The sequence below is a fragment of the Dromiciops gliroides genome, chromosome 4 (genome assembly GCF_019393635.1).
Source record: "Dromiciops gliroides isolate mDroGli1 chromosome 4, mDroGli1.pri, whole genome shotgun sequence".
Lineage (NCBI taxonomy): Eukaryota > Metazoa > Chordata > Mammalia > Microbiotheria > Microbiotheriidae > Dromiciops > Dromiciops gliroides.
The window spans coordinates 161,140,817-161,164,273 of NC_057864.1; the positions used below are offsets into that span (position 1 = coordinate 161,140,817).

The 23,457-nt window shown below is 43.4% G+C and overlaps 2 protein-coding genes across 18 annotated transcripts in view; both read right to left on the reverse strand.

Annotated features, from left to right (window-relative positions):
- Nucleotides 1-568: 568 nt before the first annotated feature.
- Nucleotides 569-18,559, reverse strand: HAX1 (HCLS1 associated protein X-1). 2 transcript variants are annotated; one of them, XM_043964818.1, is made up of 7 exons: nt 18,403-18,559; nt 17,653-17,909; nt 17,279-17,466; nt 16,607-16,658; nt 16,353-16,459; nt 16,155-16,245; nt 569-873 (listed from the first exon to the last, which is right to left on the reverse strand). In XM_043964818.1, the coding sequence occupies exons 1-7, from the start codon at nt 18,453-18,455 to the stop codon at nt 833-835; spliced, it is 789 nt and encodes a 262-aa protein (XP_043820753.1). In that variant the 5' UTR covers nt 18,456-18,559; the 3' UTR covers nt 569-832. The 2 variants fall into 2 exon arrangements, with proteins under 2 accessions (XP_043820753.1, XP_043820752.1); XM_043964817.1 differs by lacking the exon at nt 569-873 and adding an exon at nt 15,360-15,660.
- Nucleotides 18,560-20,175: 1,616 nt separating this feature from the next.
- Nucleotides 20,176-23,457, reverse strand: part of UBAP2L (ubiquitin associated protein 2 like) — a 44,981-nt gene continuing 41,699 nt past the window's right edge. For 4 of the 16 annotated variants that reach the window (XM_044001538.1, XM_044001531.1, XM_044001532.1 and 1 more), the window contains 3 exons: nt 22,280-22,477; nt 21,818-21,868; nt 20,332-20,959 (listed from right to left, as the gene is read on the reverse strand). In XM_044001538.1, the coding sequence (XP_043857473.1) occupies nt 20,864-20,959; nt 21,818-21,868; nt 22,280-22,477 (345 nt within the window). In that variant the 3' untranslated portion in view covers nt 20,332-20,863. Of the gene's footprint in view, nt 20,299-20,331; nt 20,960-21,817; nt 21,869-22,279; nt 22,478-23,457 lie in introns of those variants that run through there. The other 12 variants (XM_044001544.1, XM_044001537.1, XM_044001539.1 and 9 more) reach the window with 8 other exon arrangements.

Genomic DNA, 23,457 nt, shown 5'->3' on the forward strand with positions numbered 1-23,457 from the left:
AATTTTATTCTAAGTACCTCTTAATTTCATCCTCCTAGCTATGTAAAGTTGACCTAACCTAGCCAGGAATGTAGAATTTCTAGGATTCATTTAAGGAGTTTTGATAGTCAGAAGCAGCAAATCACTGCAGTTTTTGTTGACTTTAACATAGCAACCAAAAAGTTCTTTCTTATAGTGGATAGAAATCTTATTGTTTAGTTTAGCATGGAATGAAAAGGACCTGAGTTCAACTTCAGCCTCAGACACCTACTAGCTATGTCTCACTTCACCTTTCCTCTGTTTACTCATATGTCAACTGAGCTGGAGATAGAAATGGCAAAATCACTCCAGTTTCTCTGCCAAGAAAATTCCAAATGGAGTCACAAAGAGTCAGACACAACTGAAAACAACTCAACAACAACAACAATTTAGTTTTGCAAGAATGAGGTAAAGGTATGGGCAATAAGTTTGCCTAGTCAATAAAAATAAATTTTACCAATCATATGGATATCAGTATAGTACTCAGCGTTGAAAGCAGTTTAATGAAAGGAAAATACTTAGAAATAATAAATTATTATTATATAAAATTATAAGAGGCTTATAGGAATTAGTTCTTTACAAGGAAGGCAAACTCATTTTAGGTTATATGACCAGTTAAAGGCTTTAACATTTGTTAAATGGAAATTGAAGTATGCAAAAATGTATAAATATTCTAGAAGAGAATTTTTGTTCCTGATAATACTAAAGATATGAAACAAAAGGGATCGGAGGGAAGGCCATCTTTTTTGTTTTGTTTTATTTTCAGAACTGCTTTTAAGACCATTTCCTTTCTACTCATTGTTTTCCTCCTTCTTCATATTCTTGTTTGGAAATCCACATCTGTTGAAAGGTACCCTGTGAAATGGAGAGAAAGAAACATGTAAAAAACCCCAATGTTACTAGCTAATTGCTTTTGTCAGATCCTGTTTTCAGCTCTTAAAACTTCATCTAGGGGGCAGCTAGGTGGCACAGTGGATAGAACACCGGCCCTGGAGTCAGGAGTACCTGCGTTCAAATCCGGCCTTAGACACTTAACACTTAACTAGCTGTGTGACCCTGGGCAAGTCACTTAACCCCAATTGCCTCACCGAAAAAAAAAGGTAGGATTCTGGGACTAAATGTTTATGTTTATATTTATTAGTAATCTGGATTACAGGAGAATTCAGAAAATTGGTTTGTTGTTTTTTTTTTTTAATTTTTTTTTTTTTTTAGTGAGGCAATTGGGGTTAAGTGACTTGCCCAGGGTCACACAGCTAGTAAGTGTTAAGTGTCTGAGGCCGGATTTGAACTCAGGTATTCCTGACTCCAGGGCCGGTGCTCTATCCACTGTGCCACCTAGCTGCCCCTGTTTGTTTTTTTTTTAAACCTTCACATTTGGGAGCAGCTAGGTAGCACAGTGGATAAAACACTGACCCTAGATTCAGGAGGATGGGAGTTCAAATCTAGCCTCGGACACTTGACACTTACTAGCTGTGTGACCCCGGGTAAGTCACTTAACCCTCATTGCCCTGCCCCCCAAAATACCAACTCACATTTATTTGATTAAACAAAAATGAAATAAACTGCATAGGAACAATTTTAAGGTCCAAAGAGACACCAGCTTTAAGGCTGCTGGGAGCTGACATGGCATCTCCTTGCTACCTTTTCCAGCCTTCTCTGTAGATCACAGCAATACATTCATTCAGAAGCCTCTGTCTACACAGGAGTTTTTGAACACCCCTGTCTGCTCTTCCTCTGTCCATTCATTGCCTGTCATGCCTGGCTACATTTAGGACCTGGGATTCGATGGTCAAAAATATTTTAGGGGGCAGCTAGGTGGCGCAGTGGATAAAGCACCGGCCCTGGATTCAGGACTCCCTGAGTTCAAATCCGGCCTCAGACACCTGACACTTAACTAGCTGTGTGACCCTGGGCAAGTCACTTTTTTTTTTTTTTGCGGGGCAATGAGTGACTTGCCCAGGGTCACACAGCTAGTTAAGTGTCAGGTGTCTGAGGCCGGATTTGAACTCAGGTCTTCCTGAATCCAGGGCCAGTGCTCTATCCACTGCACCACCTAGCTGACCCCCTGGGCAAGTCACTTAACCCTCATTGCCCTGCAAAAAAAAAAAAAAAAAAAAAATATATATATATATATATATATATATATATATATATATATATATATATATATATATATATATATATTTATTTTGGGAAGCAGAGAGTATGCCTTCCTCTTTTCCCCTTTAGGGGAGGCCATCTGAGCCTGGAGAAAGTTGTTAAATGTAATGACACATGAAATTACTAAAAACCCTTAAACAGACAGGAAAATGAATGACTTTTTAAAATCAGAGAAGCCCAAAAAAGAAAGAAATAAAGAAAAAAAGAAATCAGAGAAGCCATTAAATAAAATTTGCAAGAGCAGATGTAACAAGTACACCAAATCACCAAAATACACAGTCAGAACTCATGAATGAATGATAGAAAGAGACCTAAGAAGAATAGTAATGTGAAAACTTGAAAATGAAGGAATCTAGTTACCATTATAAAAAAGAAGTGAGGCTACTGGAGTATATTATGAGGAGTACTTATGACATGCCATAATTAAGTCATTAGTAGAGGAGCATATCCAATTTGTTGTTCGATCATTAATAGATGGATACAAGGCAGTTGATAAAGACAGGAACAGAACTGTTTAAAAGGAAAAGAAAAGGATTATAAAAGAAGCGGGGGGCAGCTAGGTGGCGCAGTGGATAGAGCACCGGCCCTGGAGTCAGGAGTACCTGAGTTCAAATCCGGCCTCAGACACTTAACACTTACTAGCTGTGTGACCCTGGGCAAGTCACTTAACCCCAATTGCCTCACTTAAAATAAAAAAAAACAAAAACAAAAACAAAGAAGCGGGGATAATGTGTATGAATAAGAAGAGTTTAAAGAATGATTTCATATCTCTTCCAGAAGATAATGAATAAGCAGAGAGCTTTGGGTTGTTTGTTTGTTTTTTCCTAATGGTTTTTATTTTATTTTGTTTTATTTTTCTCAGTAAATACTCCTTTATTTAAAGTTTTGAGTTCCAAATTTTACCCCTCCTTCCCTCTCTCCCCTGTCCCCTCCCTGAGGTAGTAATCAATCAGATATATGTTATACATGTGCGATTATGTAAAACATTGCCATCTTAGTCATTTTGTACAAGAAAACATGAATAAAAGAAAAAAATGAAAGAAAGTAAAAAATAGCATGCTTCAGTCTATGTTCAATCCATATCAGTTCTTTCTTTGGAGGTGGATAATATGCTTCATTAGTCCTTTGGGATTGCCTTGGATCATTGTATTGTTGAGATTAAGTCATTCACAGTTCTTCATCAAACAATATTATTGCTATCACTGTACACAACGTTCTCTTGGTTCTGCTCACTTCATTATATATCAGTTCATCCAATGCCTTTCCAGGCCTTTCTGCTTGTCATTTCTTATAGCACAATAATATTCCATCACCATCATAAACCACAGTTTGTTTAGCCATTCTTCAATCTTCAATCTTCAATCCTTTGATTTCCAATTCTTAGCCACCACAAAAAGAGCTGCTATAAATATTTTTGTACAAATGGTCTTTTACTCTTTTGGGGATGTCTTTGGGATATAAAACTAGCAGTGGTATTGCTGGATCAAAGGGTATGCACAGTTCTATAGCCCTTTAGGCATAGTTCCAAATTGCTCTCCAGAATCGTTGGATCTTTTCACAACTCCACCAACAGTGGATCAGTGTCCCAGTTTTCCCAAGTGTGGGGGGCAAGGAGGAGGTTAATGTAAGAATTCAGCCTATAATGAGGTAGGACTTCAGCAAGCAAAACATTTAAATGTAAGGAGACTTAAATGTTTGTGTATAATTCTTCTAATGGATTATTAGCATCGATGCAGGGATCTCTATATCTTTTTTTTTTTTTTTGCATGCAATGGGGGTTAAGTGACTTGCCCAGGGTCACACAGCTAGTTAAGTGTCAAGTGTCTGAGTTCGGATTTGAATTCAGGTCCTCCCGAATCTAGGGCTAGTGCTCTATCCACTGTGCCACCTAGCTGTCCCTCTATATCTTTTTAAAACGTCTTTAAAATCTACCCTTTTACTAGTTTGTTACATGTTTTGTGTATTAAGATGACATCTTAAAGTTACCTGTGCCAATTCTGAATCTAAAAATAGTCTGGGTTTTTTTATAGCCCTTGATGTATGTGTACAAGAGTCTTATAAAGATTTTTTTGTTTGTTTGTTTGTTTGTTTTTGCGGGGCAATGGGGGTTAAGTGACTTGCCCAGGGTCACACAGCTAGTAAGTGTCAAGTGTCTGAGGCCGGATTTGAACTCAGGTACTCCTGAATCCAGGGCCGGTGCTTTATCCACTGCACCACCTAGCCGCCCCTAAAGATTTTTAACAGATAGAAATATAAATATATAGACATTTTCTCAGTTACCTTTTTTTAAGATGAGATCTTTTTTTCCCCAGACCTTTAGTCTTTCTCTCTAGATACTTTTTGAATTAATCCCTTAATAATAAGTCAGTCAGTGACCCTGGGCAAGTCACTTAACCCCAATTGCCTCACTAAAAAACAAAACAAAACAAAATAATAAGTCAGTCAACAAGTATTTAAGCACCTACTGTGTGCTATAAACTATGCTAAGCACTGAGGATACAAAGAAGGGGAAAAGATAGTCCTTGCTCTTCAGGAGTTCATCTTCACAATTGTCATCTTCAACACAGCTCTCTCCACAGTGCAATCCAACTGCTTTTCCTGTTTTTTGTTTTTTACTGCAATTTCTATTTCCTCTGAAAGCACATCTGTTGAGTTTTTGAAAGCATTTAGGTGCCTATTTTGTGCCAAGTACTATGCTAAGCACTTGACTTATATTATCTCATTTAATCTTTACAACAATCCTGAGAGGCTTTTATTATTATTCTCTTTTTGCAATTGAGGAAATTATTGAGGCAGCTAGAGGTTAAATAATTTGCTCAGGGTCACAGAGCTAGTAAATGTCTGAGGTTGGATTTAAACTCAGGTCTTCCTGATTTCAGGCCCAGTGCTCTAGCTTTTGAGCCACATTGGTGCTTTGCTCCACTTCACATGCTCCCCCAAACCGGGTTCTCATTGGCCACTCACCCTTTCTAAATGCTTTGGGACCTTCGAATCCTAAATTGCTTGAGAGAGATGGAAATCCCAGGATCAGAATGTTTGTCCATCTACTTAAGTTTGGCTAACAAAAGGGGATGTGAGAGAATCATATCTTTTTTTTTTTTAAGAGTCCAAGTGTGGGGGCTCTGCTGTCCCTGACAGAAAATTTTATTATAAAACACTCTGCAGATTTTTTCCAGTTTTCTTGTTTGCTGCGCTCCTTCCATTTTCATCCTTAAATGCACACAGGATAACTTCGCTTAGTTGAATATCTTGCTAAGCTTTCTTTAAGCTTATCCTATATTATTTTCCTGCTTTATCGGGTAATGCTGTTCATCGTTATCCATCAGTTCAGTCATGAGTTTTGGCAAATGAGATTATATTCTAAATTTGTATTTGCTTTTGACTACCCTCTGTCCTTGGCAAGTGAGTTAGGTGTTTGCTGATTAACCAATTCTTATTCTTATTCTTCTTTTTTTTTTAAGTGAGGCAATTGGGATTAAATGACTTGCCCAAGGTCACACAGCTAGTAGAGGGTCAAGTGTCTGAGGCTGAATTTGAACTCAGGTCCTCCTGTGCTACCTAGCTGCCTGACAAATGCTTTGTTATGACAACCAATTTATATCAGTTGAATTTCTGTATAAATTTATTATGAATGATGTCAGTGTCATTTCAACTATTACCTAGTTTTCATTATCAATTGTTTAAATAATTCATGACTAAGTGTATGCCGTATCTTTTTCTTATTTTTATTATTCCATCTAGCTATTTACTAATTCTGATCTTTGCTTGGACAAGTTGGTGGTCTGGTTGTACATACTTAACTGATTCAGTAATGACTTCATAGTAGAATGGGGAAAATGTTGGATGTTGAGTCAGAAGACTTGGGTTCAAATCCTGATTTTACTACTTACTACCTCTCTCACTAAACAGTTAACATAATCTCTCTGGGCCTCATCTGTAAAATCAGAGTATGGAGTTAGCCAGCCTCTAAAGTCCTATCTAGCTCTAAGTATATGAAACTAGGACTCCTATATCAATAATAAATCTTTCACTGTCTGCTAAAATGTAATCCTCTTCATTTTTGGTGATGAGCTCACCATATCTAGTGCTTACCAACTCTTTTCTCAAAGAGATTATTAATGATATAAATTCATGAATTCATGAATGGCTTCTCATATTCCTTCTTCCTGACCCAGGCTTTCCATTGCATTCCTCAACTATTCCCAATTTTATACTGACATTATCAGATATCAAGGTGTATACTGATTTAATTTGTTGGGGTATCAGTGAGTTCTTTGTCAAATGTCTTTAGCTCTTCATCCTCTGCAAGTAATGCTGGTGCATAAGTTGCAATTATTTTCATGGATGTCTTTTTGCAAACACTTTTCATAAACACTATAATACCAAATGGCTAAATTTCATCAAGTAGTTCTTGTTGTCTCTGGGTACAAGACCAACTCCTTCAACCCTTTTTTTCTTCCCTTTTTTCCTTTCCAAGGAGCCCCTGTAAACCAGTCTTCTAATTAGTTGCAACTTCCTTTTTTCCCTCTGGCTTCAGTTACACCAAGAATGTAAAGATGGTTATGATTCAGCATCTTCAGCAGCACAGCCACTCATTGGTCACACATAGGAGGAGGATCCCACATTTAGAGGGCCAACTTCCAAGTTCAAGTTTATAGACAGTCTAGAAATTGCCTCATTCTTAACACCCTCCTCTACTCTTGTCAATGCTTGTATATGCTATTTTTTAAAATTTTTCATTTATTTTTTTTTGGGGGGGTGAGGCAATTGGGGTTAAGTGACTTGCCCAGGGTCACACAGCTAGTAAGTGTTAAGTGTCCAAGTCAGATTTGAACTCAGATCCTTCTGAATCCAGAGCCAGTACTCTATCCACTGTGCCACCTAGCTGCCCCCACATGCTATTTTAACAAACACATTCATTCATTCATACATTCAATCTACCACTGTCTCCACAGAAGTTTGAGTGTCTGCAGAAGACTAAGGACCATTTTGTGTTTTTATTTATGCTTGCCCCTGGAAATAAAGTTTGTTCTCACATACCTTCCAAACTCATCTCACCTAGGTAAAAATAACAAGATCATGAGGGTGTAAGGGTCTAAAATTCTAGCTATTCTGTCTAAAATATCTAATGAGTGGTTACCAATAAATTATAAGCTTTAGCAAGAGTTAGACTTTTAAGCATTTATTAAGGAGAATAAGAATTTGGTGAAGAGAAAGAGAAAGACCTAGATTCATCTATCTATTCAAGGAAGAGTGTATTTCTGGCTCCCTTCTCCACCAGAGTCCTGAGGAAAAAAAAAAAACCCGAGAGCACCAGCCTCAACCCCTCTTCCTCCCACAAGCAAACATCACTTCCTGATGCCAAAGAGCTGGGTGTCTTGCCCTCAGACACCTTCTCCTCATGGAGGAGCTTTCCTACAATAAGTCTCCAGCAGGTGGTGTCATTTCAGTTGTTACAAGGGCACCTAGGTGGCACAGTGGATGAAGCACTGGCCTTGAATTCAGGAGGATCTGAGTTCAAATCCAGCCTCAGACCCTTGACACTTACTAGCTGTGTGACCTTGGGCAAGTCACTTAACCCTCATTGCCAAACAAAACAAAATAACAAGATCTTATATCATCTGGTCCTTTCCAGTGACAAAGCACTTTCTTCACATGTTAATTAGCCAATTACATCCTCATGTGCCTATGCAGGAGATAGGGGTAGCCATTATTTCCACTTAATAGATAAGCAAACTAAGGCCAATTTCCATTTCTATATGACCACTGAATGATACTGGTGATAACTATATACTCATGGGGAGACTGTCTTCTAGCACTCATTGACTTTTTTAATTTAAGAAGTCATAATCTATTCATAATGATTCAGATGTAGTAACAAGTGAGAGATAAGGAAAATGGATCCTAGCTTTATTGAGTTCAGAGTAGTTCTGATACAGATGGGGAACTGGGGCAATATTGTTATTGGGATCTTTTTATAGTTTCTATTCTCTTCTGGCTCTTATATCTGATTTCCCCCCTTAAAGCTTATCTCTTTACTAATCCTTTACCCAGTATGTTCCTCCGGTTGTTTTTTTTTTGTTTTTTTTTTGCAGGGCAATAAGGGTTAAGTGACTTGCCCAGGGTCACACAGCTAGTTAAGCCAAGTGTCTGAGGCCGCATTTAAACTCAGGTACTCCTGAATTCAGGGCTGGTGCTTTATCCACAGCACCACCTAGCTGCCCCCGACAAAGATTTTTTTTTTGGTGGGGCAATGAGGGTTAAGTGATTTGCCCAGGGTCACACAGCTAGTGTCAAGTGTCTGAGGCTGGATTTGAACTCAGGTCCTTCTGAATCCAGGGCCAGTGCTTTATCCACTGTGCCACCTAGCTGCCCCTGTTCCTCCATTTTTAACATTATCTTACATAAGAGGAAGTATGGTACAGTGAACAATAAATCAGATTTGAAGTTGGAGAACTTGGGTTCAAATCTTAGCTATGTCATTTACTCCTGTAGTATAACCTTGGACAAATCATTACATCTTTGCACCTTTTATGTAAAAGGAAAAAGGTGGAGGCCCAAAAGGGAGGCAGACTATCCAGCTCCCAAATGTCTACTCTAGTAAAGCCTTGAACTTTTACACCAGTCTGAATAATCATCAAGAAATCCATGGGGGCAGCTAGGTGGCGCAGTGGATAGAGCACCGGCCCTGGAGTCAGGAGTACCTGAGTTCAAATCCGGCCTCAGACACTTAATACTTACTAGCTGTGTGACCCTGGGCAAGTCACTTAACCCCAATTGCCTCACTAAAAAAAAAAAAAAAACCCCAAAAAAAGAAATCCAGTGAGAAACTACCATGACTTCTCCCCATCCCAGAACTGCAAAAGTCTGCCAGAAGCCCCAAGGGCAATAGGACCACCACCAAAACCTGAGGCAGCACAGGATAGCCTCCCAGTGGGAAGAGAAGGCTACATGAGCAGCCTTCAAGGCTCTGTGTACAGAGGCAAGCAAGAGGGCTCCCCTGAGAAAACCCCAGGGTGGTCATAAAATCCAAGAATGAAGGCCTTAGGAGAGCAAGAATGAAGAAGAGCAGAGCAGAATGAAGGCCAGAGAGCAAGAGCCCAGAGCCAGCAACCAGCAAGGCAAAGTAAAACTCAGAATGAGGCTCTGACATCCATCCCTACCACTTTGTCCTGAGATGCCAGAGAAAGCCTTGAAGATCCAGTGCTTTGAATTTCAAAAACCAAGCAGGCATCTAATCCTGGGTTATACTTATCCCTGGGAAATCAAAGTCAGCATAGGAATCAATGAAACCCAGAGAAAGATCAAGTAGGGTCAAGCATCCTAGCCCAAAGTGCAACAAGGGATGGTTCCTGGCCCTGGCATAGTAGATGAGGAAATTTTTAAAAATACTAACCGGGGCAGCTAGGTGGCGAAGTGGATGGGGCAGCTAGGTGGCGAAGTGGATAGAGCACCGGCCCTGGATTCAGGAGAACCTGAGTTCAAATCCGACCTCAGACACTTAACACTTACTAGCTGTGTGACCCTGGGCAAGTTACTTAACCCCAATTGCCTCACTAAAATAAAAAAAATTAAAAAAAATACTAACCAGTATAAAAAAATTTATTACAAATTCGAAGAGTCCCCCAAAGGAGAATAACAATTCTGTATCAATTATAAGCAGAGATTCAAAAGAAAAAAATAGATTTTCCACAAGGACTACATGAATATTTAGAAGAAATGAAACAATGAAGAAAAAAATGAAATCTCTGGAGGAAAAAATTGGAAAAAGAATAAATAGAAGAGAAAATGGTAAACTTTACCCAAGAAATGAACTCCCTGAAAACTAAAACAGGCCAAACAGGAATCAGTCCTTCTATGAGACAGCCAGAAATATTAGAAAATCAAAATATTAAAAGCATAAGGTATCTGACATGAAAAATGACTGACCTGGAAAACAGTTGAAGGAAAGATAATATGGTCAAGGTCAAGGTCAAAATAATAAATGGTTGAACTTAAAGGACTGAAGAAGAAACACTAACCAAAGTATTGGAATTAAAATATAGAATCACATGGACATAGGCTCTGGAAGTTTGTTTTGCTAGACTATGTATATCTGTTATAAGGGTTTTTTGGTGGTAGCTTAAATTGTTCAAGTGGAGGAGGAGCAGTGGGTGGGAAATTAATGCTTGTAAAAATAATTCTTAGAAAAAAGAATAATTGATCAGCTGAAAAATCATCTTTTTAAAAGTCTAACCACAGGGGGGCAGCTAGGTGGCGCAGGAGATAGAGCACTGGCCCCAGATTCAGGAGGACCTGAGTTCAAATATGACCACAGACACTTTACACTTACTAGCTCTGTGACCCTGGGCAAGTCACTTAACCCTTATTGCCTCACAAAAATTAAGGAAAAAAAAAAAAGGCTAACCACTATACTTCACATGAGTGAAAATTTCTCAGATCCATTAGAACCAGTGGACAAAGTGAAGACAAAATTCACCAACCACCTCTTGAAAGAAACACCAAAAAAGTCCAAAAAATGTCACAATCAAGATAAAAAATACACATGTCAAAGAAAAAGTACCAAAAATATGTAGAAAGAGGTAATTCAAGGACCAAGAGACCACATACAATCACTCAAGACTTGGAAACCTGGATAAAGAAGAGTAGATCTTGGAATAAATATTCCAAAAAGGAAAAGAAGTAGGTTTACAACCAAGAATAATTTAACTTCACAAAGCTAAACATAATCCTGCAGAGGGGAAAATGGACTATTTAAGGATTATAGGACTTTTAAGCATTTCTGATAAAAATAAAAGCTGAGCAGAAACTTTGAAATACAGAATCCAGAGAAACTTAGAAAGGAAAAGTTATTTGAACAAGCTGTAGCATGATGTGATGCTAACATTCTAATAGAATAGTATCCCTGCAGAAATGTAATGTCTTCAAAGGTTTTTCAGGGAGTTAAATAAGAAAAACAGGTTTTCAGAGTGGATTACTTCTGTTTTAAGGACTTAAAGAAAGAAGTAAGTGTAAAACAAATGTAAAAAGGAAGAAGGGGTAGAACTTCCTGTTTTGCATGATTGGGGTACAGGAGAATATACAGACATGGAGGAAGAACTGGGTTTCATCTCATTTTTATTTAAAATGGACAAAAGGAGGCTGAAACATAATAAATATACAGTTTGGTATAGAAATACATCAAACTCAATAAAGAAAATAGTAGGGACAGAAGAGTGGTTAAGAGAAAGAATACCTGGGAGGAAATAGCTAGAAGAAAAACAAACTTCTAACTTAAAAGGCAAAGTAAAAAGGGGAGGGAAACAAAGAACCAGAATCTAAAAGGATACCTTAAATCGCCTTTTGAACAAATGTCAAACATATGAACAGATGGTGATATATGAATCTATGGGAATATTATTGTACTGTAAGAAATAATGAGGTGAGCTCTCAAACTCATGACACAATCGCTCCAAAAAACATCCAAATAACGCCATAGGAAAATGCCTGGAGCAGCAAAACTCACAGAAGAATGTGCTGGTGCTGAGGCAGAACTTGGATTTATCATCCCTGCTGAGAACCAGGAGGTAGGCTTGAGTAGCAGTGGCCTATGTGGGGGAAGGGCACAGGCTCATGGGAGCTAAGAACCACAACACACAAAAGCTGGTTGATTAGCAAGTTGGCCTGGGGTCATCTACAGACCAGGGAACAGGCCAGGCAAGTGAAGAACCTGATCCTCCTTAAATCATACCACCTGGGACTTCTTAAGCTTGGGATATTGCAGCCTGGAAACAGTGCCCCACTTTAAGGAGCTAAAACTCAAGTAAAAGAAAGGCAAGATGAGGAGCAGACAGAGAAAAGTGAGGACCATAGAATGTTTCTTCAGTAACAAGGAAGACCAAGGAGCACCCTCAGAGGAAGATGTCAACATCAGGGCCCCTATATCTAACTCAATATCAATATTTGAGTTTGTTTATCTCAGGCCATAGAGGCTCTCAAAAAGGACTTTGAAGATAAAGTTAGAGAGGTAGAAGAAAAAATGGAAAGAGAAATGAGGATGATGCAGGAAAGACATGAGAAAAACGTCAACAGCTTGAAAAGCCAAATGGAAAAGCTCTCTGATTAAAATAATTGCCTAAGAATGAGGATTGAACAAATGGAAGCCAGTGACTTTATGAGAAACCAAGACACAATAAAGCAAATCCAAATGAATTTTAAAAATAGAGGGCAATGTGAAATATCTTCTGGGAAAAACTGCTGACCTGGAAAATAGGTCCAGGAGAGATAATCTGAAAATTATTGGTCTACGTGAAAACCATGATCAAGGAAAGAGCTTAGACACCATCTTCCAAGACATTCTCAGGGAAAATTTCCCTGAAATTCTAGAAGAAGAAGCTAAAATAGAAATTGAAAGAATCCACCGGTCACCTCCAGAAAGAGATCCCAAAAGGAAAGCTCCTAGGAATATTATAGCCAAATTCCAGAGCTCTCAGGTCAAGGAGAAAATATTGCAAGCTGCCAAAAAGAAAGAATTCAAGTACTGTGGAGCCCCAGTCAGTATAGCACAAGATCTAGCAGCTTCTACATTAAAGGACCAGAAGGCATGGAATATGATATTCCAGAGGTCAAAGGAATTGGGATTACAACCAAGAATCACCTACCCAGCAAAACTCATCTTAATCTTTCAGAGGAAAAAATGGGACTTTAATGAAAAAGAGGACTTTCAGATATTTGTGATGAAAAGACCTGAACTGAATGGCAAATTTGACTTTCAAATACAAGATCCTAGAGAACCATAAAAAATTGGAGTTGGGGGACATACCTGGGGTCATACAGTGGGTGACTGTCTTGTGTATGAGGCTGGGTTTTGGCTGGGATCCCCCTGGGTCCAGGGGTGATGCTTTGTCCACTGTGTCACCTAGCTGCCCCATGATGACATCTTGAGGGTTAAATTGAGGGGTGAGGGGAATGTACTGGGGGAGGGGGAAGGGCAGAGGTGAAATCCTATATGAAAGAAACAGGAAAAGGCTTATGGAGTAGGGGAAGAGATGGGAAACAGGGCAGTAGATGAATTTTACACTCATCAGAAAAGGCTCAAAGACCTTAAACTCATCAGAGTTGCCTCAAGGAGGGACTAACACATACACCCAACTGGGTGGAGTAATCTATTTAATTTGAGCAGTAAATGAGCCTAACACTCATCAGAACTGGCTCAAAGACCTCAATCTCATTAGAATTGGCTCAAGGAGGGAATAATGTACACACTCAATTGGGTGGAGTATTCTCTCTAACCCTGCAGGAAAATAGGAGGGGAAGGGGATAAAGAGAGAGGGGCAAAAGAAGGAAGGGCAGAGTGGGGGAGGGGACAGACAGAAGCAAATCCCTTTTGAAGAATGATAAGATGAAAGAAGATGGATAATCAAATAAATATCATGGGGAATGGAATAGGATGGAAGAGAAACAGTTAACAATAGTAAATCATGAAAATGAGGAAAGGGTGGGAAATTGTACAAAAAATATTTATAGCAACTCTTGGTGGAGGCTAAGAGTTGAGAATCAAGGGAATGTCCATCAATTGAGGAATGATGGAAGAAGCTGTGCTATATGATTGTGGTGGAATGGTCTTGTGCTATAGGAAATGACAAACAGGATGATCCCAGAAAAACCTGGAAAGAAATGAGGCAATTCAGAAAATCCTGGGTAGTATGAACCCATGCAGAGTGAAGTGAGCTGAACTAGGAAACCAATTTATATGAGGAAATGTTGTAAAGAAAAACAATTCTGTTCAAAATTCATACCTTATCGTTCATGGCAGAAATGTGTGTAAGTGTATATATATATATATATGTGTGTGTGTGTGTGTGTGTATATATATTTGTATATGTACACATATGTTCTTATGTATAGTCAGTATAGTATATATAGTACATATACAGTCAGTATAGTATATTTATAGTATGTGTATGTGGCAAGATTTCTATACTGAAAGTTTTTGTTTGCCTTGGAGTGGACAGGAAATGACAAAATATATAAATAAAACAATTTTAAAAGAAAAAGAAAAACAACTATGAAAGACCCAAGAACACTGAACAATGCAATGTCTCCAGAGTACTTACAGATGAAACATATTATCCATCTCCTGAAGGAAAAGTGTTGGATACAAGGTACAGAAACAGCTAAGTATTTTTGGACCTAGCCACTGTGTGAACTTATTTTGCTTGACTATGCCTATTTGTTTTAAGGCTTTTTTTCCCGTTAATTAAAGAGGGGAGAGGAGGAAGAGAAGTTAGCATTAATAATGCAAAAAAAAAAAAAATGCACACAAGGAAGAACAGACAAGAATGGCAGTTTTGAAATTAACAGAATTTGGTATATACTTTAAAAAACTGCAGGTGGTATGAAATGGAGGTTTAGGATTTCAGAGACTCCTTTGCATGATCTATGTGTATGTGCAAGTTTAGAGTATCAAACTAGATAAAATGAAGATTTTAGTCCAGTGACCACTAAGATCGATCCCTCTAAGTCTATGAGCCTATGTGAAAATTTGAAACAGCCAAGACTGAACAGACAGCTTCCCCTCGCCTCTCTTGAAGTTGCTGGTCTCCTTCTCTGCAGGCCCTCCCAAACAGCCATCATGTGCTAACATGTTACTTCTTACTAAATGTGCTGGGTTAGAGGACTGTTGTGATTTTTAAAAATTTTGATCCTCATAACTTTATTTCCTAGTGAGGAATGTTTCCTTTCTAGGAACATTCATACTTGATTCAAGTATAATACAAGAATATTTACACTTGATTCTCATTCATTTTGAGGTGGGGGTAGGTTGTTGTTTATCTTTTATTCTTGAAAAGGGCCATGACATGGAGGCAATGTCATGACTTGTACTGAATTGGATTTAAGTGAGGGAGGTCTGTGCAAGGTCACCAACCTCACTCTCTCCTTCAGAGCCATCTGGGTCCAGTGGCAAAATATATATCAAGAGGACTGGAGATGGCCTTGGATGCTTAAGGCAATTGGGGTTAAGTGATTTGCCCAGGGTTACACAGCTAGTGTCTGAGGTGAGATCTGAACTCAGGCCCTTGACTCCAAGGCCAGTGATCTATCTACTGCTCCACCTAGCTGCCCCTGGGGGCAGATTAAAGAGAAACAAGAGGCCCAAGATAGGCCCTAGAGGGAGCTAGACACACCACAAGACTGAGGCAATAACATAAATAAAGATTTTATTTGGGGGCAGCAAGGGCAGGGGGGAAGAGCAGAGGGTACCTTTTCCTTTACCTGTCACATCTACCCCCACTCCCCCAATACCCTCACTGTGGCAGGAAGAGCAGCTGAGCCAGCTAGTGAAGTCAGGAACCCCAGATGGCAATGAATGGAGCAAGGGGGGGAGGGATGGAGTCCTCCACGGAGTCAACTTGGGCTACCAAGACCGGAACCATCGTCCAAGGAACGAATTCATGATGGAAGCACTGTCCCCCAAATCTGGAGGCCGTGGGGTGCCTGAATCTGGAGGAGAATGATACGTGCAGGTAGGAAGGGGTGAACCAGCAGTGTGTCAGAGGATCTTGTATTCCAGGCCCAGTGGCCTGTTTGCTGTTCCCTATAAACCACCTTTCTTCCCCCAGTCACAGACCTTTGCATAGGCTGATCCCCTTGCTGGGTTGAGTTCTCTCTCTGATGCAGTACCTCTGGGTGCTCTTATTTACTTATGTGTACACATGTGGTTTCCCCCATTAGAATGTAACCCCCTTAAAGGGCAGAATGGTTTGATTTTTGTCTTTACTTCCCCAGGGCCTATGATAGTACCTGGCATGCAACAGATGTTTAATAAATGTTTGATGAATGCATTTGAGAGATCGAGGGGGAGAACAGTGTAAGGTAGAACTAAGGATAGCAAAAGGAAAAGAATTAGAGGGGGAGAGAGAGAGACCAATCAACTCAGCTTCTCCTTCAAAAGTTTTTAGGGATAGTCTCATCATTGCTTCTCCTCCCCCACTCACCATCTCTAGAACTGCCATCTGGTTCTCGACGGGTTACTGTGGTTTCTTTGTGGCCCTCACTATCTATGACAGTGCGCCGCTCCTCCACCGTCTGTGGGAACAGCCACCCCTCTCATTCAGGATCAGAATAAATGACATTTTCCATAGACCCCAGCCCTTCATAATCCCCCAACCCTGAACCCACCCCATCTAGCTTACCCCATCTGGCCCAGTTATCTTTGTAACAGAGACGCTTCTGAAGTATGATTTAGGCTGGGGCTGTAGGACTTGACCCAGGCCCTCCTTTGAGACCTGGGAATCAAGATCTGGTGGGAGAAAGAAATGAGGTGTTAAAAAAAAGGGGGGGGGGGGATCAGACTTTCAGGAAGCAAGCTAGAAATGCTCAGGGACAAGAAGTGAACTTGAATGCAAGGGGGACCCCTCATGGCCCCGCCCCCCTCCCTCAGACTTACCCTTGTCCTCTCTGGTTCTAGCATCAGGGGTCACTGGCCATATGTCATCAAACTGCAAACGGAGGGACAGATGTTGAAAGGGACCACCCCTTCTGAAAAGAAATAACCCACCTCCTCCCCAACCATCATCTGCTCTGCCCCACCTTCCTGAACTCTACTACCTTGGGGCTCACTGTGGTTTTGTGACAAGGGCACTAGTTTTGAAATCAGAGGACCTAGGTTTGAATTCTGGCTCTGCTATTTAGTACTTATGTAACCTTGGACAAATCACAAGTCTCAGTTTTTTGGGCCCATGCCTTTATCTGCCAAAAATACACTAGATTTCTGAGGTCTCTGTACTTTAGGGGTCCCTCACTGATCTTGCTCTGCTATCTTCCAGGGCTCACCAGTTCCCCACCCTGCCAAGCTCTGCTCCTCCCAATCCTACTCTGCCGCCATAGCACCCCAGTACTATGCAACAGTACACTAATGTACTAATGTTCAAAATTCTGTCAGGTGTCCTGGAAGAAGGTAGAGAGGTGTGTGTGTGTGTTCTCCTCCATTACACTAAGACTTCCCTATCTCATCCTGGGTGTATGTGTGGAAGAAGGGGTGTGTGTATGTGTGTTACTCCATTACACTAAGACTTCCCATAGGCAAAGGTTACTGTGTCTTCAAGGGCAGGGGACTCACCCCATGCAAAGGCCTCTTGGAGTCCCAATCTGGGACAGCTTTGGGAGATGAGTGCCCCAGATCACTGTCCAAGCCCCGACTGAAAATCCTAGGCTGGTGACTATCTGGATACTTGAGCATCGAATCCCGGATAGTCTCCCCCTCCCTCCGCTTCTCCTGTGGGGCCTCTGGCTCTGGGCCTGGGAGCTCTGCAAAAGGGGAATGGAAAATCAGTGCTGTGATGGGGAAAAGACTTAGGTTTCTTCTGCCTCCCCCACGTGATTGCTCTTGTGGACCCCTCACATCCTTCTCCTTCTTGCCCCATAACTTTCTCCTGGCTGGAGTACTTGCCCACTGGAGGCCAGTTATCAAAGTGTTGAGAGGGCCACACCCACCAGGGGGGCGGGAGGGCAGGGTCCAGGCCCCCATGTCTCCGAAAATACGGTTGAAATCCCGAATCAGTTCGTCAAAGCCAAAGTTATCGTGGAAATGCATTTCATCTCCAGGGCCAAAACTAAAGCCAAAAGTGAAGTCCTCGGGGGACCTGGGGCCTCCGAACCTGGCACCCCAGGGAGCCCCTACTCCTCCTTCTTCCTCCTCGTCTTCATCATCCTCTTCTCTAGTCATCCCTCCAAAGAAGGGATCCCTGGGTCTGGGAGGTAGAGAAAGAACCACAAAGGTGTCGACACTGAACGGCAATTAAGCCAAGCCAGCAGCTCCGAGGGAGAGGCTGGGAACGTCAAGGCGAGGAGGAACGCAGTGCGTCCCCTTGGCCTCCTCCTAATCCCTCGCCTACTGCACCCAGGAGGGTTGCATCAGCCCTAGCTGGACAAGCCCCCGCATCGGGAGACCTCATGACTGGGGGGTAGTGGAGAGTGTGTCTGTGTGTGTACCCCAAGCTCGAGGGGGACGACAGGTGTCTGTGGGTGTGTGAACCCCGTGCTTTTAGGGGAGAGGGAAGGGGTGTGTTGATACCCCACATACACCGACACCCCCTCCCTCCCGTCCCCACCCACTCCCCAACCTGTAGGGATAGTTTGGGTGTACAGTATAGTCGGGGAGGTGAAGAAAGCTGTCAGGGGCCGAAGCCCCAGTCGGAAGGCCCCACCCCACCTCCCCTTTACCCGTCCGGGCCCCCCTCTCACCTCTGAGGTCCCGGGAATCCGAAAAACCCCCGGAAAAGGTCGAACAGGCTCATCCCTCGGGGGGACTCGAACCTTCCACCTCCCCTCAACCCACGGCCCAGGCGGACACCAGACGGAGGGGCCCCGCCACACTGCCGGAAAGTGATTTTTAGGACTAGGGGGCGGGGGCCGATCCGGCCACACTGCCGGAAAGCGGGAGGACAGTCCGACCGCACTGCCGGAAAGCGAGGGGGGGGGCGGGCGTACTGGCCACACTACAGTTGATCTAGACTCTAGAGAGTAGTCCCGACACTGATGGAAAAGTAGTCACACTGTCGTAAAACTAACGTGAGAGCGGGCTCATGGGAAGGTGGGAGCGGCGAGGCCGGCGGGAGGCGGGACCAAGGGGAGGTGATAGGCGAGGGGCTGGGCAGAACTGGAAGAAGGCAGGCCGGAGGCGGGGCATGGTCCGAGCCGCGGCGGAGGAAGACGAGGGTTCTACTCCCCTGAAGAGATTCATGGTTCGATGCCCGGAGCTTCCCGGTTGAGAGGTTCTTCTCATCTCGCCGGGAAGACTTTCAGAGACAAGTGGTCACCGAAGCAGAATCCCAGAATCCCTGCATCCTGGCCGCTCCCCAGAGGGTCCTCCCCGGGGGGCGGGGCGCGGTATTGGGATCAGATTAACTCCTACTCCCCTGCCCCACTCCGTTAGAGTGATTGACGCCCATCAGCCCTTCCCAAGGCTTCATCTCTTCTGGAGACCCTGGGTATTCTACCCTACCGAGCTAGAGAACCCCGAAGCCCTGCCTTTGTGAGGGGAGGGGGGCCGAGAGCACCTAATGCAACAGGAAACCCGGGACCCTTTGGGTAGGAGTCGTTGGGGGAATTTGGGCAGGAAGAGGGCTGGGGCCCGGTCAGGTCAGGAAACCTAAGCCAGAAACAGTGCAGGGCCTCAAGGCACATCCCCCCGCCCCGCCGCGCCCTAACTGCCCCCAAAGCCCCGCAAGAACGAGGTGGGGGGGAGGGGGGAAGGGTTGCCACCGCCCCTCAGGCTTAACAGGAGCCGTTTGACCCAACACAGGACATGAAAGGCTGGGCAACCTCCTCATTGGACGAGGTCCAGGTGACCATGTCCAAGGTGCCTATGGGCTCTGACGTTCTACAATTGATTTATGACAGGCTGGTTTGTGTAAAAGCGAGATGGACAAGAGCTCTTTTCAAGGTGCTATGTTCACAAAGGCAGATTTCCTCCATCCTCACCCTTAATTATTAAACTTTATAGGAATAAGAGGGTTCGCTCCCCTTTGACCTCTAGGGTATCTCAGATCATGGGCGGGGGGGGGGGGGGGGGGGGTGAGCGGCAATGAGATGGAAAGGGAAGCTGCAGATGGGTGATGGTCAGGGGGAGGGGGTAGATGGGTTTATTGCTTTCCATGCCCAAAAGTATGCTCTCTGTTCCCACCCTTTTCTACCTAAACAAGACCCCTAATGAAAAAAGTTCAGGAGCCTCTTTGGGAAAACAGGAAGAACTAGTATGGTCTGTGACCCCAAGGAAGAAGAGAGCCAAAAACTGGTTCTGTCAGTGCTGTGTATCCTATTCCTGAGCGCTCCCCAAGTCATCTGTTTAGAGCAGCCTATGTTCCATCGCTATATTGTCTGAAACATTTGTTCCAACCCTGTTTCTCCCCACTGCTCTTCTCACTCCCTAGTTTAACACTAAAGGTGAGGTGCTTCTGAGAACTGAGCTGAATGACTCTCTGGGTCAGGAAGAAGGGGACACCGGCACATCATGGTTAGGAGTTGTTAAAGGGCGAAGATTTCATTTTATTCCACTGCCTTCGGAGCCTGCTAGTGGAGGCCCAGTTGGTACAGTAATACTTATTCACCCAGCTGGTCATCAGGGAGATTGAGGACATCCTAGACGAAGCAAGAATGGGCAGAGGCTGAAGGTAGAGGTTTTCTTTTTATATATACAAGACACATTAATCCATTAAATTTGAGGACACAGTACAAAAAAAAAAACCACTTCAACTAATTCATCTGACAATTCTGTTCATATTCATGACTTTTTGTTTTGTTTTCCTAATAATAAAAAGGGAGACTTAGGGCTGTTGAGCCGATGATATCTATTTAGAGTCCTCTCCCCCAGCCACTTCCCACCACCAGGGTGAGCAGGAAGAGGAAGAGGAAGGCCAGAGCTCACAGCAAAGAGTTTCATAATCTTGAATGCAGGGGTAGTGTGGGGAGAGAAGAAAAAAGAGAAAGGAAAAAAATACAAATCCTATATTACATACAAGAGAATAGGTAGGAGAGGAAAGAAATGGGCCTTCAGAAGTGAAGCTGAGGCCTGGGGCAGGCTGAGGGGGGGGCAGCAGGACCCTCTGCTCCACGTGCTTTTGTGTTGTAGATGTTTCCTTAGGTGCCAGGCTGAGAGGCCCTCTCGGCAGGTAGGGGGGCCAAGGAGGTGAAGAGGGCCAGGGCCTCAGTTGGCCCCCCAGCTGTAGCTGTTGTAGGCAGACTTGCTGCTCTGGGGCTTCTGCGGGATGGAGCTGGTCTGGCTACGTTGCCCGCTGCCCGTCTGCAGGGGAAGGGGTGTGGAGGGGGAGGGGGGGAGGACAGGGAGGAGGAGAAAGGAGGCCAGTTAGCAGGGACCTTTGGGTGGGAAGGCCTGGGAACTGTCATGTTCCTCCATTTCTCCTCCTGCCAAAAAACCATTCAAAGGCTACATTTTCCCTTAAGCCCTTAATCCAAAATTGTTGTCTGCATAAATCAGTGGAACCCTTGGAAGTTCTAGTCCCTCTCCAGTCAGCAAAAGCACAATTCTGATTTCAAGACAAGAAGAAAATGCAGAGGGCAAGATACTTTAAGAGCTCATCTAAGGGGCTAAGTCAGTTTCTGCTCTTTCTGCATCTTACCCGTCCACCCCACCAAAAATGCCCACATCTGGAAAGATTCTCAGACAAGTGGTCAACGAGTTGGTTTACTTGATTTTAATCCCTGTGACTCCTTATTTGCAAAGCTGCCTTAGAAAAAAGGGAGAACTGCTTTCTGCTGAGCAGATAGATAGGACCCTGACAGAATGGCTCCACAACGCCCCTCCTGCCCCCCATCACATTACTGGAGCCCTCTATACTGAACAGGGTAGAGTGGGGAGACTTGTCTGAGGCCTCCAAGATTCAAATGCTTTCCCAAGAACCCTACCCACTCGAGTAGTCAAGTGCCTTCTAGAGTTGGGAAGAGAGAAAAGGAGAGGAGGAGAAGGGAAGGGGAGGCCGGAGAGCCCAGCAAGGCATGTGAGTGTGTCTATGTGTGTCTGTGTATCCCGATTTGTGGCCGCGCAATCTTTCTTCTCCTTGATTTCCCCGGGACTGTGGCAAGTGGGGTTTGGGACTGGCAGGGGGTAGGTACAATTATATCATTCAGAGAGTTTCATTACCTGCTCCTCCTGCTGGCGCTGGCAACAGAGAATCATCTGCAAATATGGTAGCTGAGGCAGAACCAGGATATATGGAAAATAAAGGGACAAACTTTGACAATAGAAATCCATGGTTAGAAGGGAAAGCTATAGTGGCAGGATTGGGGAGGGGTGGGGCATGGTCCAGGGCTATTGGGAAAATATAGGGGACAAAGTGTACCACAGGGGAGAGGGGACTCAAACCCCCTCCAGGTACCTATCAGGATGAGCAAAGAGCTCCCCAGCCTGGCCCCCTCTCTGTCGACTCCCTTGCCGGCCGCTTGTGTCGTGTACGCTTGTGTCTGTGTGTGTTGTGTGCCCATGGCCGGCGCTGGGGATAGAGGGGGGAAAGGGAGGGGAAGAGGGAAGGGGGAGGCAGCTTTAAGGAGTGGTAGGGAAAAGGATCAGTGGGGGAAGAAAGACAAGACGGGAACAGTGTGTTACCTGGCCATCCTGCTGCAGGTGGTGGTGGAGGATCTGGGAGTGTGGCTGTTGATGTGGGGTCAGGATGTGCATAAAGGGGGCTGGCGGATAGGCAGCGGCTGTGGCCGGATTGATGGGCCCTCCACTCCCCAGGGCTGAAGGCAAGTTGAAGGAGGCAGCAGGAGTCCCAGAATGAAAACCTTGTTTCTCAAAGGACTGCTGTTCAGGGATGGGGGGAAAAGCACAATGGCATCAGAGGGCCATTCCTGACTACTCCCCATTCCCTAGCCTGTAACACTCTTGGTAATTCCTCCAACTAGATTGAAAACTCCAAGAGAGCAAGATCCATAACTTCCATTATCTTTTATTCTTGCATATCTTGTACAGTGTAACTACATGTTACAAGTGCCAATGACAGTCACTGAATTTACGACTGTTATGCCTAAAGGTAGGTAGCATTCCTAACTACTTTTGAGTTAGGAAGTTAGAAGAAATGGTGGAACAGTTTGAAAATTCTTGAGTACTGTAGGCCTTTTGGATATTTCTCCCAAATCCTTGGGAAATTAGAGTAAATTCTTGATTAGCTGCCATCAGAGGGGAACAGTGAGTTTCAAATCCATGGATAATCTAAAAACCTCACTTGAGTTACTAAGATCCTACTCCTTTCCTACCATCACATTCTTTCCATACCCATCCACTTCAGGAACAACAGGGGCCAAAAATCAGGGTGGGTGGGGGTCAAGACAATCCCAGTCAGTTTTAGGATTCCTGAGAGTTGGCCACTCTTCATCTTTCTATGTCATTACTACTCTTCTGTTCATTCTTTTTTGTTTGTTTTTTTTGTGTTGTTGTTGTTGGTTTTTTTTGCTGGGCAATGGGGGTTAAGTGACTTGCCCAGGGTCATACAGCTAGTAAGTGTCAAGTGTCTGAGGCCAGATTTGAACTCAGGTACTCCTGAGTCCAGGGCCGGCGCTTTATCCACTGCGCCACCTAGCCGCCCGTGTTTTTTTTTTTTTGTGAGGCAATTGGGGTTAAGTGACTTGCCCAGGGTCACAAAGCTAGTAAGTGTTAAGTGTCTGAGGCCGGATCTGAACTCAGGTCCTTCTGAATCCAGGGCCCGTGCTCTATCCACTGCACCACCTAGCTGCCCCTTCTGTTCATTCTGAAGCAGCAGGGAGGAACAGAACTGATAAACCTTT